General features: G+C 42.1%; 1 protein-coding gene across 1 annotated transcript; it reads right to left on the reverse strand.

Moving 5' to 3' along the window:
• Positions 1-11,580: 11,580 nt before the first annotated feature.
• On the reverse strand, positions 11,581-12,567 carry LOC144484222 (C-C motif chemokine 20-like). Its single transcript, XM_078202760.1, has 4 exons — positions 12,447-12,567; positions 12,215-12,326; positions 12,040-12,117; positions 11,581-11,747 (listed from the first exon to the last, which is right to left on the reverse strand). The coding sequence occupies exons 1-4, from the start codon at positions 12,520-12,522 to the stop codon at positions 11,714-11,716; spliced, it is 300 nt and encodes a 99-aa protein (XP_078058886.1). The 5' UTR covers positions 12,523-12,567; the 3' UTR covers positions 11,581-11,713.
• Positions 12,568-13,559: the final 992 nt, after the last annotated feature.

The raw sequence follows: 13,559 nt of genomic DNA on the forward strand, positions 1-13,559 counted from the left end.
ACACAGGGCAAGCAAGCGTGATCAGCACCTAATGACAATAAGGCAGCACCCACAAGGTTCCTGAGAGCTGTCATTGTGTCGTAGGATCTTTTCTGTACAGGTATGATTTTTTTTATCTTTAATTGACGGTATCTGTGCTGCTGTGTTTTCCGATACCTTGCTATAATTGGAGCCAGGAGTGAATTTCCTTTTACACGTATGATAGAAATTAGGACAGATTTTAATGCAGAGAGAGATAAATCTCCGTGACTTCACCTCTGTTCACGGCACTTTTGACTCAACATCCCTTTAGGTGGAGTCAAAGAGAGCTGGGGAGTTTTCCATAACAGTGGCTGGCAAAGATATATCTCTCAAAAAGTCATGAGGCTTTTGATTATTATATTTTGAGAGTTTGCTGTGCATGAACTGGCTGCTGCATTTCCTACATTACGTCAGTGACTACACGTCAACAGTAATTAGCTTACTCTGAAGTGTAACACCCTAAGGATATAGGTGGAAAGAATGCTTGTTCTTGTTATTTTGGGGGCCCCATCAGGTTATTGGACATATTCCCAATATATAATAATACAGGTACACTGGTTGAGGATCTACAGCCAACCATTGATTTCCCTGATTAATTCTGTAGCTGCAGAGTGAATAGCTAATGAAGGCATGAGGCCATCACTAAAATAACTTTGAGGAGGCTGTGGAGCCTTTCAGAGCCTGTTAAGGCAATTTAGTCAGATGAAAGGTGACTTGATTGACATTTTTTAAAAATGATTCAGTTGCTACCCATTTCCATCTATGATGAGTAAACAAGCAAATAACCTAGATTCAAATGTCTGGAAATGGGTGCAAGGCATCCCACACTTAAACAAATACTTCCGTTACAGTAATAAAAAAACATGTTTCCATCGAGCCATTTAGTGTCATTTATGTTGCAAACATTGTTGGAAAACTTAAATGAAGCACAAACTCCTTGGTATCTAAAAGAAACTGTTCATGATCTCAGGACATTACAAAGTGCTTCACAGTCGATGAGGTACTTTTTGAAGTGTGGTCCCTGTTGCGATGTTGAAGATGCGGCAGTCAAGTTGCACACAGCAATCTCTCAGAAACCGTAATGTGATAATGAGCAGATATCTATTTCCGTGATTAGTTGGTTAGTGAAAAATATTGGATAGGACCCTGAGGAAGACTCCCCCCCCGCTTCTTCAAATAGTTCCCTGGGATCTTTTTCACCTTGAGAGGTCAGACTGTTTTGAATGAGACATTAGTTTAATGTCTCATTCAAAACAGTGACATCGCCAACAGTTTCCCTCATTGCCACTCTGCTAAATTGCTCTTATTGGGCCAAATTTATTCTTGCAAAAAATGTTTTGGGCAGTTTGAGTGGGATAGTGTACTGCCTGATGCAGCACTGACATTGATACAGTGTTTGATTCCTGAGCTACACTGAATTAGATAAGTTTTACTGTAATATGCCTCAATGCATGTGTCCTTGCTTCTGATCACTGTCCAGTGAACTGTACTGGATTATAAGTGTTTATTAATGTCAGCAGGGATCAAGCCTTGTTCTAATGCCCCTCACCTTTCAACACTCATGACCGCTTTCACACACGACCAGTGGCTATTTTGATGAGATTCTTGAAGACAAGCAGCACATCTTGGAATTTTTACCCAAATTGGATCAACAGATTGATAGGAGAGAGAACTTGTGAGGAGAGAAAGACATTTTCAGGACTTGAGGGATCAAGAAATTGTCCTGTTTAATAATTGTTTAAGTCATTGGGTTAATTTTGGTTCCTGATATCCTTGTATTATCAAACTTCATTGTTTTGCATCTATAAATGCCAATTTAATCAGTTTTAAGGTAGTTACGTGGCCCGTAAGTAGCATCAATGAGCACAAGGGTAATGGGATCTAGCAAAATACAAGAGCAACCATGCAGATCTGACTGACTCACAAGCCAATATTGGCTGGAGCACTGGGCCCAATTTTACCGTCAAGTTGCGCCCGTTTTTGGGTGCGAAAACTTGACAAAGTCGGGCGTGAGGCAAATAGCGCAATCCGTGCCCGCCTCCGTGCCGGTTCCCCCTTTGCCAAGGCCCGAAAATGGCTGTGATCGGGACCGTGCCCGAAACGGGCATGACAGCCATTTAAATGCATTTGCATGCATTTAAGTCAACTTAATGGGCTGCAATCCAAATCTTACTGGCATTTCCCCCTTTACCACTGCATTCGCCCATCCAGAATCAGCGTGAAACAGGCATGCTCCACAAAAGTCTGATTTGGGCACTCCAGTTAGTGAGGGGGTAGGTGTCGAGTGTCTGATGTCTCTCTGCTTGAGATTGATAGTTGGGGGGGGGGGGTAGGTCCAACGGCTCGCTGCTTGAGTTCAAAGGGGTGGGAGGGGGGTCTGCTGCCACTCTGCTTGAGATCAGTGGCGTGGAGAAGGAGGGTCCGCTGCCACTCTGCCTGAGATCAGTGAGGGGGAAGAGGGGGTCTGCTGCCACTCTGCCTGAGATCAGTGAAGGGGAAGGGGGGAGGGCCCGCGAGCTGTCTGGGTGGTGGGAGGGGGTGGGGGGATAAGGGGGTCAGTAATGTTGTGGGAATGGGGCAATGTCTGTGCGGGCTATGGGAAGACGTTATCCAGCCCGGGAGGGATGTGGCAGGGGAGCAGCATTCTATCTTTTTTGTTCTGCACATGCGCAGTTGGAGGCGCAGATCGGAGCTGCAGGATTTCAGGTATGTTAAGCCCCGCCCACAGGCTCCAGCAGCGCGATTCGGAATTGCTGCTATTTCTTCAGCCAGAGTGTGTATGGGGGCGCCTGAGAACGGGTCTAAAAGTCAGATCTGAAACACTCCCAGTTTCAAGTCCAGCACTTAGAATGAAAATAGTAAAATAGGGCCCACTATCACTGCAGAAGCAGGTATCTGTTTTCATTGAAAAATAGATGTTTGTAACACAGAACAATGCCATTTGGTGAATTGAAGCTCTGCTTGTTCTCTGAATCAGCTATTTATTTAACCGCATTCCCCTTTGCCCATTCCCTTCCAATTGTTATTTTCAAATATGTAGCCACCTCCTTTCTAAAAGCTAATACAGATTCTGTGTCATCCTTGTTTCTGGTAGGTTTTTCAATGACCTGATGGTTGAGTTGTGTCTGAAGCCAGAGGGCCAGACTTCCACAGCCATTTGGTCCATCTACCTTCTAAGAGTTTGTTTAGAATCATAGAATCCCTACAGTGCAAAAGGAGGCCATTCAGCCCATCAAGTCCGCACAGACCACAATCCCACACAAGCCCTATTCTCACAACCCCACACATTCACCCCGCCAATCCCTCTGACACTAAGGGGCAACTTAGCATGGCAGATCAACCTAACCCGCACATCTTTGGACTGTGGGAGGAAACTGGAGCACCCGGAGGAAACCCACACAGACACGGGGCAAATGTGCAAACTCCACAGTGATACAAAGCCGGAATTGAACCCAGGTTCCTGCCGCTGTGAGGCAGCAGTGCTATCCACTGTGCCACCATGCCACCCAGAGTTTGGAGGGCCTCTGGGTCCCTTGTTGATGGATGACTTCTCTGCTGTGCACCTCCTTGACCAATGCCTCCAGTGTATTGTGGGAAAAGGTCGGAACATGTTCCTTGCAAACTTGTGCGATTTTTTGGACTTTCTCAGATCAAACCCCATCACCAAGAGCAGCTCAGTTGTACTATTACTGATCTATTTGGCTGAATCGTAAAGAACATGTCTGCTAGACTGGACCTGTGACAGATAGTGAGTGAATGAATGAGAGGGAAATATCTACAAGACCTTGTCCTAACAATTTTTTTTTTTTGTTTATATCCAATTCAATCCAATCAAAGTCCAATTCAAAGTCTCCACAAGTGAGACATTCCAGATCCAAGCTGACAAGACAGGCAACCCACTTCCTGTCTTGGGCTTGATCTACATGATCCAAGCTGATTGGAGCAGGCATTGCACCTTGTCCAATGCTTGATCTCATTTGCATCTTAGCCAAAAGGCCAAGATGCTGCTTTAAAAAATTGCTTCAAATGAAGCCTTAGTGTAACCTCATGACTTCAACCAAGTGCAGGATGCCAAAACTACACTTGATCTTAACCAAAAGGCTGATCTACCTGTCAGTGATGCTTCTGTCCATGACACTATTGATTGGAGTGACCGTTGTACAGTCCTTGTGGAGACCAAGTTCCATCTTCACATTGAGTATACCCCCTATTATGTTGTTGATCACTGAAAGGTAGATTTGTGAGAACAAGGTCTTGTAGATCTTTCCCTCTCAGATGGCAAGCTGGCATGCCTGGTGAATTCAGAAATGAAGATTTCCATATTGCAATCAGCTCTGGGCCGATTTCTGGCATGGAACTGAAAGCGCAAAAAAACTTGGAGACGTGCAAAGGTCGTGGCACCCAGTGGGAAGCCCCCAAAACGGCCCTTGCTGATGTTTCCCAGCCTGCTCCACTACTCGAGCAGTGCAGAGAATTGCCCCTTGTGACCTTAAAATGGGATTGAATTACATTTGTACTCCACATTCTAGATATCCTATGTTCACTAATGGCACTTCTGTATTGCCACAGGAGATTTAGTACTGCAAACTTGTGCCAATTTGTCATCTGGGATATCTCTGGAAAAATACACTGGAACCTGCCGATTGAAAAATTGGAAATATTGAAAGTGTTTACACAACATCCCTGGTATCACTTTGTAATCCATGCAGAATATTTCTATCAATGTTAAAGAGTGTTTAAAAGGGCAGTTCTTCGGCATGCTTATGAAGCAACTGACAAACTAGATCATACTTAGCCCAGGGCACTTCCAAGCTTAAGAAATAGTGACCTGACTGGTTTCCACTGAGCCGGTTTTTCCAAATGCTTTCTTCTGACTCCTCATAATTTTCATAATTTTCCCATGTCAGTTTCTGCAGTACTCTAGATTTTGATAAAGACCTTGACTGCAGCAAAAATATTTGGTTTGATTTTGCCTGGAAAGGTTTCTCTATGTTAGGTGTACTTAATAAGAACTATCTATCTAAGATTACAACATGATCTTGATCAACTGGGCCAATGGACCGAGGAATGGCAGATGAAATTTAATTCAGATAAATGCGAGGTGTTGCATTCTGGTAAGACAAACCAGGGCAGGACTTACACAGTTAATGGTAGGACCCTGGGGAGTATTATCGAACAGAGAGACCTAGGTGTTCAGGTACATAGTTCTTTGAAACAGGCATCACAGGTAGACAGGGTGGTGAAGAAGGCTTTTAGCACACTTGTCTTCATCGGTCAGAGTCCTGAGTACAGAAGTTGGGACATTATGTTACAACTGTACAAGACATTGGTAAGGCCACATTTAGAATACTATATACAATTCTAGTCAGCCTATTATAGGAAAGATGTTATTAAACTGTAAAGAGTGCAAAAAAGATGTACAAGGATGTTACTGGGACTGGAAGGCTTTAATTAGAAGAAGAGGCTGGATAGGCTGGGACATTTTTCTTGGAGCATAGGAGGATGAGGGGTGACCTTATTGAGATTTATAAATTCATGAGGGGCATAGATAAGGTGAATAGCCAAGGTCTTTTCCCCAGGGTAGGGCTGTCCAAAACTAGAGAGTTTTAAAGTTTAAGGTGAGAGGGGTAAGAGTTAAAAGGGACCCGAGGGGCAACTTTTTCACACAGAGGGTGGTGCGTATATGGAATGAGCTGCCAGACAAGTTGGTTGAGGTGGGTATAATTACAACATTTAAAATCATTTGGACAGGTACATTGATAGCAAAGGTTTAGAAGGATATGGGTCAAATGCAGGCAAATGGGACTAGTTCAATTTAGGAAACCTGGTCAGCATGGATGAGTTGGGCCGAAGGGCCTGTTTCAGTGTTGTATATCTCTATGACTCAATAACTCTAACTGAGACTAATGGAAAGTTGACAAGAGATTGAACAGAGAATGACCCTGAATATGCTGGAATGGGATATTTTCATGGTGTGTCTATTAGGAGAAATTAATAGATTTAGTAAAAGTTAGAGTATGAGCATATGCCAGTCAAATGCTTATGGCCCAGTGAACCTTACACACTCTAAAGCTCTGAGACCAAGAGAACTCTCCATCAAGGCCTTGTTGTTTACTGTTAGAAGGACAGACATTGAATTAGAGTAGATTAAGTGCAGCCTCTAGGAAGACAGGAAAAGACAGGTAGTTTCTAGCTTGGAGGAGATGACCTGCCCTTGATGAAAGGTTTAATAATAAACCTTTTTGTTGACAAAATTAGAAATTAAACGACATTCTATGTTTTTGATTAACAGTGTATAAATATAGTGGAAATCTGTGACGTGACAGAGTGCTGTTTGAAGGTCTCTCTTCCCTTCTTGCGAGAAAAGTTGCAGGAAGTACGTACTGATAACATACAAGGGCAACAAGGTACCTGGGACTTTGGGAATGCTAAGATCAGTAGTCTATTAATCCTTAATTTTAGAATTAAGAAAGTAAGAGAAGAATAATAGAATCAGAAATGGGGTGAATAAGAGTCAAATCAGGTGCAGAAGGACAAATAGGGAGAAAGGTCATAGAATCATATAATCCTACAGTGCAGAAGGAGACCATTCGGCCTGTACTGACAGCAATCCCACCAAGGCCCTATCCCCATAACCCCATGCATTTACCCTAACTAGTCCCCCTGACACTAAGGGGCAATTTAGCGTGGCCAATCCACCTAACCCACACATCTTTGGACTGTGGGAGGAAAGCGGAGCACTCAGAGTAAACCCACGCAGACATGGGGAGAGCGTGGAAACTCCACACAGACAGTGACCCAAGCTGGGAATTGAACCCGGGTCCCTGGCGCTGTGAGGCAACAGTGCTAACCATTGTGCCACTGTGCCACCCCAAAAAGGCACCCAACTGGCATGCCATCAGGCAAACTTCATAACTTCCCATCGGGGAACTGAGCCCTGGTCTCCCGCGTAACAGGCCGGGATACTAACCATAATACTAATAAGGAACAGATTGAAAGGCGGGTTATTTTGGTGAATAAGTGAAAATGAGCATTAAATGGAAGCTGTGCTAATAAGACACGTTCATTTAAAAGTTTTGTTTATGCAAATAATTTTAATGGTGATTATCATAACTTGGACTTGCCTCGAGAAGCTAAAGTAGATACTTATACTTTTCACTCTCAAATGTTGATCAGAAGCAATTTTCATAGAACAGTATATGTGTGCTCCATGCACCTCCTTTTATTGAGTGTGTGGAATGGCCTGGCTGACACACTGCCAGATTTCAGGATGATCCAGAGACTGAGTGAGAGGATGCACAGGTTCTTGGATGAAGCACTGGGGGTCCTTGTGGAGGACGTCTAGAAGAGGAAGAATATCCTATACCAGCAAAGGCAACAGAGTCTGCCTCTCCCTCCTGATACTCCTCCACTCTCCTCCATTGCAGCTGGTCTCAGCTCCTCCTCCATTCCTCTTGCAGAGCTGAGGATACCCTCATAAGATATCCACACAAAAGTGCACCCTGGTGATTCCTATAACATGTCCAATGATGTAGAGTAGAACAATGCTAATCTTTTTAGATTAACTCCTCAGAGAATGTGCAGAATAAATGTTGCGAGTGTTGTCCAATTCTTGACAAAATGTCACAGAAAATCTCCTGATATGTTTCAAAAGTCCTCTTCAGACCATCGGCAGCAACTGAACAGTAAAAGGTGACATGCCTTCAAGTGGCGCCCGAAAACCCTAACAAAAACTTCCTTACACCCAATCAACTGATCACGTTAGAAATGTTTGTTTCAAATCAAGATTCCATCTTGACTACCTTCAAGGGCTCTTTAGTGCCTAAAGGATTTAAGAAAAATCACCTCACCCCTCAAGATTGAGAGACAGAATGGAAAAGTAAGAAAAGGTAACTAAAATTTTTTTTAAATCTCTAAAACTACCTGTTAGAATCAAATTGCACAGTTTCAAATGTTCCCTTTCGGGGACAAACAGGTTGAGTGACATTGAAGGATGGTAAATCTTGTCTTTATAAAGATATTTAATGCTGCTAAACCTTCTGAAGTGAGTTTGGTTAATTTATGAGGAAATCTGACAATTTCTTGAAACTTGAGGGAGTCCTGCCCTTTTCACCAGGCTACACAATAGTTGAATGTGGGTCAATTTATGTGATTCTTCCCTCAGTGATCTGCCGATCATGGTAGAAAAATGCGTCACGCTAAATGAAAATGAGCAGAATGGATCATATACTCAGGTCTTGGAATCCCAAAGGAAATTACATTCCTGTTTTTTTAGGGCAAATAAGACAGTAAGGTGATCCATACTCAACCTACAAAGGACATTGCATAATTGGATCTTCTGTTTTGCAACTCATGCATGTCAGTTCCACCACCCCATCCCCCCACATTTCTTTACTCCATATTAAGTTAGTGAAACTCATAATGAGTTATTATCTGAAAAAATGGCTGTTACTTATTAAAATTTTTTTGTTGAACTTTCAAAGAAAAAGGCTGGACAAAATTAAATAGTTATCTTGCCAGTTGGCTTCAGTTAATTTAGGGGAGAAGTAGTAAAGTGTTGGTCCTTTGCTGTAATTTAAGATGAAAACTGACTTTGTGTTGTTCCTGCGAGGGGAGGTTTGTCCAGGAATGCAAACTCAAACTGAGACTAAATATACATTTTACCAACCAAACAGTTGTGCTGCCATAAATAAAGAAACAGAAAGAGCCGGAAATGCTCAGCAGGTTAGGCAGCATCTGTGGAGAGAGAAAGAAAATGTAATGTTTCAGGTTGACATTCAGTCTGCTGCCTTCACTGACGCTGTTATCAGCTGAGCAACATTGGGAAGGTTCAGGAGCATCTTAAATGGAGAGTAAGCAGTTTTGGGAAGACTGAAGCCATTGTTTTTCTAATAACCTCACCAAGGTCAGTCCTCCTGTACAACATTCCTTTATTACAGGAAAGGAAAAGCTGCATCCACAACTTAAAGCAAATCGAGGTCTGTGCTCTGGACCTACATAATCCCTGGTCCAGGCTGAGTGCAGGTTTTAAACTCCTGTCACTCACCTCTCACTGGGCAAGTTCCTGCTCACTCAGTAGGGAAACTCGTATTCCACGAAGCCCATGGGGCAATCTACTAATGACGCCCAGTGTCCTTCATGGCCACTATAACAGTTTCCATTCTCCGTTCCAAACTCTGTTCCCTAGCTACTGATTTCATTACTCACTCTGAGATTAAGTCCTTTTGATCACATTTGGTGTCACACTTGTTTCAGAGATGAGCATCCAACTTCATATTTGTGCCATCACTAAAACAGCTTATATCCATCTTTGTAACATAACCTGATATTGACCCTGTCACAGCTTACCCACAGCTGAAACTCTCATTCTCTCAGTCTGGACCTGACTATTTTTGTACGCCTGGTTGGTCTCCACAATCTCTTCTCTGTTAGCTTGAGGTTATCCAACACTACTACCCATATCTTAACTTGCAGTCTTCTTCTCTTATTATCTGGTCAAGCACCATCTAGATTTTATAATTCTCACTTTTGTTTTCAAATTCCCCCATGGCCTCACCTATCTGTGTAAACTCTTCCAGCCCAACAACCCATAAGATATCTGCATCCCTCTAGTTCTGATCACTTGAAAATCCACAATTTTAATGGCCTCACCATTGGTGGCTTCGTCTTTAGATTTTTAGGCTGGTAATACACCCTCCGTCATTTTATCTCACTTTCCTCCTTTAAGACATTCCTTAGATCTTTGACCAAGCATTTGGTCATCTGGCCGAATATTTCCATTTATGACTCTGTGTCAAACTTTGTTTTATAATATTCTTGTGAAACACCTTGGGGCATTTCATTATATTAAATGCGCTATAACTTCTTGTTCTTCAATGCTTCATTTCCCAGCTCAGTTGGATATATAATTCTTCTCATCAATCAGAAATCACGAGGTGCATTTTACATGAAGCATTTGCACCACAAAAAAGGCCAAAGTAAAACCAGAAATGAGGTTCAATATAACTTTCAAGATGGGCTATTGAAGCATTAAATGCAAATAATTTTAAAATCAGAACTTTTGCTTTAAAATTCAGCTTGGTTGCACATGGGCTGAATTTTCTTGGCCCACAGCAGGAAGGCTCGCATAATGATAGGACAAGGTATTATGAGAAGACCTTGATCACCTTTCGCTGCTATGGGAATCACAATGATGCAACCACCTGCTGGGTGGTCAATCGAACCCCTGAAGGGTCCATTTTAGGACTACTTCCCACCCCCACCAAGCTTGGAGGCTTCCCATGGTTTCCCATGGAATGGGCTCCTTAAGAAGGAAATTTCAGAAGGAAATAGATAGATTTCTAAACTCCAAAGGTATCAAATGTTATGGCGAGAGTGCGGGAATGTGGTGTTGAGATAGAGGGTCAGCTACGATCATATTGAATGGCAGAGCAGGCTCGAGGGGCCGACTGGCCGCCTACTCCTGCTCTTATTTCCTCTGTTGCTATGTTTCTAATGACCACTCCTTGGCCCAAGGAAGTACCAAGGAGCAATGCGAATCCCTACAGCTATTGTCCTGCCACCCCATTTGCTGGGGCTCTGGTAGGACCTTCGCCACGGTGGCAAAACCCAGCCCACATACCTTTGGATCAGTTTCAAGGATCCATTAAATGGCTTTTCCAGGTTTCTGAAAATAAAGGCCCTCCCATTTAGGATGGAGTTAAGGATGAATTCCTTCTCTCAGAGGGTAGTTAGTGCTTGGAATTCACTACACAGGAGAACATTGGAAGCTGAGTCATAGGATTCAAGGCTGCGTTTTTGATCTACAAGGGAGTAGCCAAAGGTTGCGGGTAGCAGGAAGGAAAGTGGAATTAAAGCCACAATAAATCAGTCATGATCGTATTGAACAGAGGAGCAGGCCAAAGTAAATGGCTCATCCTGCTCATATTTCCGAGGGTCTTATGAAAGACTAGGTGAATCGAATAGTGCATTGTTCATCATGTTTTAGTGTCTCAGGTTTGCTGAAGCTGGACTAATGTATGCGACAAGTCAAATGATCTCGCAATCCTTCAGAATCACTAGATTATGATTATCCAGGTTACCATTTGTGAGGCTAATAAAATCCCTTAAAATGAATTTTCGCAGTGAAAAACCGAAATAATTTGCTAAAGGCAAAATACAGCGGATGCTGGAATCTGAAACAGAAAAAGAAAATGCTGGAAAAACCCAGCAGGTCTGGCAGCATCTGTAAGGAGAAAAAAGAGCTGACGTTTCGAGTCCAGATGACCCTTTGTCAAAGCCCTGAGTTTCTCTAGCATTTTCTGTTTTTGAAATAATTTGCTATTTAATTCACTGACACTTAAAATAAAAACACCCTGATCTTTAAATGTAGAAAACATTTCTCAGTATCTTACACCTTTGTTGTACTATATCAGTTTTGTGAATGAATCAAAATTAAACATAGAAAATGTACTGAAGTATTTTTTGTTTATTTCGGTGCAAAGAGAATGTACAGAAAATAAATATTTGTAATTTAATTACTCTGTCATGTTCAATGGAACACACAATTAAACAGCTTACACATCAGTGAGTAAGGTAAAAGTGCGGCGAGTTTAACAAACTGTACAACTGTAGAGTACATAGATACTATGCAGGAAGGTTTTAGGTGATAAATGGAGCTCGCACAGCTCCAATAATTTCTCAAGGTGGCAGCTCAGTCTTGATGTGACATTTCTTGCAGCTTTTTGCTGTTGGACATAAAAGTAAGATCAGATAAGTTTCAAATTACCAAACTTGTCACATGCACTAAAAATGTAGCCAGTCACTTCTGACACATGACAAATATGACGACTGTTTGCATTTTACAGTGATCAAAGACTAAAGTGGCATTTGTATTAAAATTTACATTCAAAAGTCTGATTCTGGATGTCACCCATAAAAAGTCTTTATGATTATTATTTTATAAATATCAGAATAAAACACCAAACTGTTTTCAGTATCAGTGAAGGGGGATGTGTCAAAGCTTATTTTCTCTCTCACCTCAAAAAGTGCAGTGCTCTTTTCACCCATCTACTCTTGGGATTTGCGCAGACTGCCCGTCCCCCAGATGTGTAGAATCTGTGAAAGATTGCAAACCAATTTTCAATTAACAGAACATCATCAAGTAAAACATTAGATTTCTATCAGAGGCGAGACAGTAAGTTCCGATACTTACATGATCGCATCTATGTCACATATTTCATGTGAATGCTGTTCCACGTAGCCAGTGATGTGACGCAAAGGTATTCGCCCATTTGAATAACGGAGACAGCAGTCGCCAAACTCATCTAGGAGGGAAGGCACAAGAAAAAAAGGTACTTTGAAAAAATGCACAAATAACCTTGATTCAATCATTTACAACCTGGCTAAACTGCCTGTAATGGGTTAAAAATCATTGTGAAACTTACCTGCTGACACCGAGACACTCAACATGAGAGCCAGTGAGAGCACGGCAACCAACACAAGTTTCTTGAGAACACACATTGCTGCTTATTGATCTCTTTTACAGATATCCTTTTTCCCCTGGAGAACTTGTTGTTGTGTCCACAGCTGAGATCGGATGTGCCTATAGGTACCTGCCAGTCAGTTTATATACACTTGGCCTGATGCTGGAATTTTTTTTAGATCAAGGAAGTGCAGTCACTGAATATCTCCCCTGGGTTTTCCTTTCTTACCTTGTTTGATCAGCAGTCGTGATGTAATCGGTTTATTTGTGCATCTATAAATAGGTCTTTAACCTCAGGTTTCACAATCCATCACCTCTGCTTATTTTCCCAATGTATCAAGAGATCAGAATTAATTTAAAGTGATCAATTTTGTGGTTCCTAACTTATTTATACTTTGATTCAAAAATTAAAAGTCATACATTTGACAGTCTAAAGAGACTGCCAGCTCCAAACGAACCAATTGGACAGCACAGTGGTACAGTGATTAGCACTGCCGCCTCACAGCGCCAGGGACCCGGGTTCAATTCTGGCCTCGGGTGGCTGTGTGGAGTTTGCATGTTCTTCCCATGTGTGTGTGGGTTTCTTCCATGTGCTCTGGTTTACTCGCACATCCTTAAAACATGCTAGTTAGGTCAATTGGTCATGGTAAATTGCCCCTTAGTGTCAGGGGAATTAACAGGGTAAATATGTGGGGTAACCGGGATAGGGTGGGATTGTTGTTGGTGCAGACTCGATGGGCTGAATGGCCTCCTTCTGCACTGTAAGGATTTTATGATTCTAATTCCTCGATATGAATTGTGAGTCAAGCTTCATGCTTAGAGCATAGTACAAAACAAATCAATAAATATGATATCGATTATATTTATTAGAAAATGCAAACTGACCAATACTTATGAACAGACCTGATTAATCAGGAATTCAGACAGCGTCATGAAGGAGTGTTGTCTCATTGTATATTAACAATTTAATGGTGTAACTGGTGTAATCAGCAAGTTTGCAGATGACACGAAGATGGCTGGACTTGCGGATAGCGAAGAGCATTGTCGGGCAATACAGCAGGATATAGATAGGCTG

This window comes from Mustelus asterias, chromosome 3 (assembly GCF_964213995.1).
Source record: "Mustelus asterias chromosome 3, sMusAst1.hap1.1, whole genome shotgun sequence".
Taxonomy (NCBI): Eukaryota; Metazoa; Chordata; class Chondrichthyes; order Carcharhiniformes; family Triakidae; genus Mustelus; species Mustelus asterias.